Raw genomic sequence first — 6,000 nt, forward strand, 5'->3', positions numbered from 1 at the left:
TTAAGTAAGCAAGTTTCTCTTCCCCATGACAACATCTGTTAGCAAGGAACAGCATTTGTCAAAAAGACAGAAAAGAGAAAGGGATGCCACGGAAAATCTGGTTTTTGTCACCTTCTGAGTTCTTCGTCCTCCCACTCACGTTCATGTTTTGAAAACCTACGAAGTTCAAGTTGGTGAAATCCACTAGAACAAAAACCTTAGATTGCCACACTCTAGTTGCATTACATTTCTCATTTTAATAGAGGCATATAAGATGGAAGTTTACAATGAGCGCAGTAACCGTACATCAGCACTTCTATTCAGCTGAGCTGAGTTACTCATCCCCGGTACAGAACCAGAACGCTGATGCATTGTCTGGGACCTGCCGAGATAATAGCTCAAATCCACTGCTTACACAGAAAGCGAGCTTCACTGAATCACCTGAGTACCTTCCAGACAGCTCACATCGCCCAGCAACTCCGCACTCACACCGCTCGTAGTCTGAACTCTCAAGGCAAAAACAACTCACCGCCTTTTGACTTCAGCAAGCCACAGAAAACAAGCAAACATTTGCTCAGTCGCAGGCAAGCGGTTCATCAGGCAGCGCTGTCAGAAGCGTCTCAGGATGCAACCATCACTGTGGTGCACCAATGTGGAGCCCCTCCATCGCTCCTTGTGCTGCACCACGAGCGCTGGGCACACAGCAACGCAGCACCGCGACCTTCAGCACAGCAGCAGCACAGACCACAGCAGCCAAGTAATTTTAAAGGATTTTAATACAAACTTAATATAAACTATTTCAGTCCCTCTTAACATGTAAGACACTGACTCAAAATACTTTTATACCTTTTTTCAAGTATTGCACAATGTAGGTACAAAATTAATATTTACGATTACATTTTCTTCCATAATATATAGCAAAAATCTTTAAACTTTTAACAGAAAATACAATTTGTGTTTCTTTTGAAAAAAGCAAATATTTCGTACATTTTTGATTCCACCACTAAGGAATATTCTGTACACAACTTTTTATTTTTTTTTAGAATCGATGTCTTTAAGATGGATATCTTACAATTTCAGTAAAAAAAATACAACATGAAGCTGCTGCAGCTGTCACAGATCACTGTAGTAAAAAGATATAAATGCAATACCATGTTGTAGAAACAATATATATACTCTGATATTTTACAAACTTTGTACTAAATTAAATTATACAATTAGAAAAAGACCAATAAACCCACTTACTAGTGCCAATTTTTTAATATATATATACATATGTTTGCGTGCATATATATATATACACACAAAAAATTAGCCATGTCCTTGCTATATCTTAAATACTGTAAGAGGCCATATTTTGAGAGTATATTTTTTAATGTACAGTCAGTATAAAATAATTTTGTGCTTGGTTGGCAAATGAAAAAATGATGCATGTTGTATTTCTCTAACCAAGCTTGAATGTATTCATACTACAAGCCTTAAAAAAAAAAATATCTCAAGAGGTGGAAAAAAAGATACACCCTTGGGTACGTGCATTTTTACTTGTACAATAGTATTCACTTGGATGTCACTTCTGTTTTATTTTTAGTTAGCCATAACTGGCTGAAATTGCTGGTTAGAATACTGCATGTTGTTTAAGCTAAAATTCAAGCCATCCACAAAAGACTTTTCATTTAGACCTCCATAGGCTGCAAACATATCAAAGGCATTACTGTACTGGAGAGGACTGAGGTTAAGGGGGCTGTCACCAGGAAACACGCTACCGGCGCTACCTTGACCCTGCATGTTGGGGAAAATAAACTCCTTGGCATTAGGAGAAAGGGCAGAAGTCTTCTGCTGTTGCTGCTGCTGCTGCTGATTGCCTAAGCCAAGCCCGTAGAGAGAGTGCATGGAGGAGGAAAGGGCTTTCTGCTTCAGCAGGTCATTGACATTCAAGCCAAGGTTGGTGGGAGAAGTGCGGGCGACCTTGTTGCTACGGCCGCTATTCTTCATTTTGGTCGAGCCAAACTTGGTGGCAGCAAATGTGGCAGTGGTGAAGGTTAAAGGCTGAGTGGAGCGGGGCATGAAAGTTGGGCTCACAGCAGCAGAGTGACCAAAGGGAGGAGAAGGAGAACTAGACACTGAAGATGCTGGGTCACTAATTGGCATGAACACCTGGGCCTCTGGGTTAAAGCTGTTCTTGATTTCCTTATCCAACTCACATCCATTTTCATTATCATCCACATAAAGCACTTTCACTGGTCCCTTTTCACCAATTTGGTATGAAACCTCAAACGGGTCAATCCAAACACTAAGATCCTGAGGCAAGTTGCCACGAACATCATCAATGTCCAAACCACTCTCTTTGGATGCTTGTTCTATGACCGGGTCCACTTTCTCCCCTATGTGTATACATCTAAACCCTGATCCTTTGTATGGCTTTTCTGGATACCAGTGCCCTTCATACTTCTTCTTAAGAAGTCTTTCAAGCTCTTCACCAAAAATGTTGACACGTCGTCTGGGAAGCTTATTGTACAAATATGAAATAATAAAATTGAGTGCTACTTGGATTTCAAGCTGCATAGCTGCTATGCCACAAAGGTGTAAGTCTGTTTCAAAACACGAAGAAAGTGTTCAAGATGCCACAGGGAAACAAAATTTCCTTCAAAGTGCTGATGCTAGTTGATTATTATCCTTCACCTTGAGTGCTCTTGTTCCTTTAAGAAAAAACAAAAGCAAACACATCCAAATAAGGAAAGATAAGATCAAGGTTCAAGGCCTATTCTTTCAGCTTCACTTTCTGCATAAAACAGGTGATGTTTTAAGTGAAAAAACCCACAAACTATTTATGCTTGTGCCTGCAAAAGCTGAGGGTGTCAGCTACGTTCGGTATGACTTACAAGCAGCCCTGCAGAAGGTGCACCAGGCATGTGTTTACATACGCAACATGGGGCATTTCAAAATAACATGAGCTTGCAGTTTAGTTATTCACAAAGCAGCAAGTGTAATTCTTAAGACATCACAGGACTGCCAGGTCTGTCAAGGGTTCAATTACCAACCCGCACTTGGCTGATTTATAGTGCTCAGCTGCAAAATTCAGCACTGGACTATTAGTTTAGATTGCGCTCCTAGTGTGACAATCATTTATCACTTTAAAGTTTGCAAACACGATGGTCACACCGTAAGCTGCAGAGATACAGAAATATTTCCAGTTGCTTTAGAGAACTTCAGACAAGAACCAAAAGTATGCAACACATTTTAATTCCAAGGCAACCATCCGCACAGACTGCTGGAATTATGCTGAGGACTACGCTGCACTGGTGAAGTTGCATCAAGCGAAGAGAAAATGTCCACTGTTCACAGACAACACTTCTTCCTTTCCTCAGAAGAGCTAAAATGATAATGCAGGCAACGCATACAAAATAGGTGCATCGATTTCCTGCACTGGGAATGGCAATGATCGTGAAATTAATTACTTATTTTTCCTACAAATTATTCCATTCCATTTTAAGTATACATACTGCATTTCCTATAGTCCAGATTTCAAAAAGCTAGAGCCAACATCGGAGCCAACGGGGCTCTGCAGAGCTCCAGTAAAAAAACAGTCGCCCTCCTCCTTCTCCAGGACTCCATTTTATATTTAATATAAAATATGGTTGTTGGTCCTTTAAAGGACAAAAGAGAAAACAGCCATCTGAAGTCAAAAAAGGGCAGAATGAGGTATCAGCACACAGTGCAAAGGAGGACCTGCAGAGCTCCAACAGGGCGCCCAGCCCCCGGGGACACCTTGGCATACAAAGTTCCAATGAAACAAAACACGTCGATTTCGTGAAACGCCCAGCATGAATTTCAATTAAGGGTGTGCTTTTCTGCACTGCATCGCCAGGGATAAAATTCAGCGTGGCTGTCAGTAAAGATTAGAGAAATCAAAGTCAATATCAAAATCCCATTATAAAAAAAAAAAAAAAAGCTTTGTATTTATGCTGTTGTTTCCTGCTCCAAATAATCTCCTTTAAAGGCTGGAACCCTATTTCCAAGCCACTCGCGCTCTCCCCAAGATGGTATGGGAATATGTGAAAGCCTGCACGATAAGGCGACCTTTAAACGTTTGCTGGATCAGCACTGGGTGGGGATAAGGAAAAGATCAAGGGCAAACAGAAGATATTTACAAAAGGGACACAATCGGTGCAGAAAAGCTGATTGGGTGGTTCAGAGGGACATTTAAAAATGATTTATTAATCCGTCTGTTCTGCTTCCCCGCCTCTGCGTCCCCTTAGGAAAGGAACGAGCCTTTCAGGGCGCACCGGGAAGCCAGCAGCCCCGCGGGCAGCGAGCGGTGCGGGGCCGGGCGGTGCGGGGCGGCAGCCCCAACTTCTGCCCCTGCTTAGAAGACAGCGCTCCGACGGCCCCGGGCCGCAGCGGCGTTACATAACAGGCGGCTGGGCTCATTAGATTTCTGCTCACAGCCCAGAGAGCTCCGGCGGCGGCGGCAGCAGCAGGAGGAGGAAGGGCGCTTTCCAGGCCCAGAAGGGAGAAAACGAAGCCAGGTGCGCGGCGCGAGGCCCGCTCCCCGCGGCGCAGCCCGGAGCTCAGCGCGTCCTGCGGGCGCTCCGTCAGTCGGAACGCCGCCTCCTCCCCGCCGAGCGCGGCCCCTCCCGGCCCCGCTCCGCGAGGCGCCCGTCGCCCTCCGCCCTCCCCGTCCCGCCGTGCCCCCCTCGCTCCCGGGCCGCCCCGGCTCCCGTCACCCCGCAGGGCCGCGCCCGCCGCAGCCCCCGCCGGCGCCCGGGCCTCCGGGGCCGCCCCGCCCTCAACGAGCGGCGCTCCACGAGCGGTACCGGTACTCACCCGGCGGGGCGCGGCGCGAACGATCCCGGCGGGCTGCGAGTGCCGGGGGCGGCGGGCTCAGCAGCCGGCCCCCATCTCCGAGAGCCGGCTGCCTCGGCGAGGACGGGAGGGGAAAGAGAGACGCAAAAAGAAAAAAAAAAAAAAAAAGAAAAAAAAAAAGAAAAAAAGAAAGAAAAAGGGGAGGGGGAGGGTTGGAAAAAAAAAAGGGGGAGGGAAAGGGGGGGGAGGGCTGCGCTGCTCACACCCCCACCACGGGCGCGCTCCGCCGCCGCAACCGCGCTCCTTCTGCTCCTGCCCCGCCGCGCGGCGCGCCCCTATATATGGCCTCCCTCGCCCCGCCCCCCCGCTTCGGCCCCGCCCCCTCCCCGCCCCCCGCCGCGCCCCGCCCCCCAGGCCCCGCCCCCGCCCGCAGGGCCCCGCCCCGCCCCTCGCCCTCCCCCACCGCCGTGGAAGCGCCGCTCTCTACGTCAGCGCGTGGCTCGCCTCGCGGCAGCGCTGCGTCACGGCCCGCGTCAAAGCTGCCCTCGTCAAACCCTGCCCTCGCGGCCCTCGGCTCCGCGCGGAGGGGGGAGGGGCCCGCGCCGAACTACAGCTCCCATCGCCGCCGCGATGACCCCGCGGAGCTGGGAGGCCCCGATCGCGGCCCGGGAAAGGCTGAGGCGCCTCACCGCGCGGCGCAAAGCAGCGCGACCCCTCGCAGCCCTCCCGCGCCGCCGGGGCTAAAAATACTCCCCGCAGGTAGCAACGGCGTGCGATTGGCTGCCTGCCCGCCGCGCCGCCTCCCCATTGGTCACTCGGTATCGAGGAGGACGACGTCAAACGCCCGTTTGAGGGGAAAATGTCCCGGCGGGGCGCGGCGCGCTGCCCTCGGAGCGGCGGGGCGGGGCGGGGGGTGCGACGAGTCGTGGTGGTTCTGCTGTTTGTCTGGCAATAAAGATTTCGGCACCGCCGCCGCACGGGACCCGGGTTTGGAAACGTCGGGAGGAATGGCGGCCCGGGGCCTCTGCAAAACGCGGCTTCGTTCGGGTGCATCAGCGGGCGCTGCCCCTCCTGGGGATGGAGGCATTGCAAGCAACGTGAAAATCCCAATTCGGGCTCCAAATAGCTGCTACTTCCTATTATTACTATTATTCAATATATTATCTCACTATAAAGGCTTGCGTGGGCTGTCAGAGCGCTGTGACTGCAGGCGGTGTC

General features: G+C 49.9%; 1 protein-coding gene across 1 annotated transcript; it reads right to left on the reverse strand.

Annotated features, from left to right (window-relative positions):
* Positions 1-1,563: 1,563 nt before the first annotated feature.
* Positions 1,564-2,541, reverse strand: TOB1 (transducer of ERBB2, 1; the record flags this gene model as incomplete). Its single annotated transcript, XM_079544196.1, has 1 exon — positions 1,564-2,541. The coding sequence occupies one exon, from the start codon at positions 2,539-2,541 to the stop codon at positions 1,564-1,566; it is 978 nt and encodes a 325-aa protein (XP_079400322.1).
* Between the last annotated feature and the right edge of the window lie 3,459 nt (positions 2,542-6,000).

The sequence above is a fragment of the Tetrao urogallus genome (assembly GCF_951394365.1).
Source record: "Tetrao urogallus genome assembly, chromosome: 18".
In the NCBI taxonomy this organism is placed as follows: Eukaryota; Metazoa; Chordata; class Aves; order Galliformes; family Phasianidae; genus Tetrao; species Tetrao urogallus.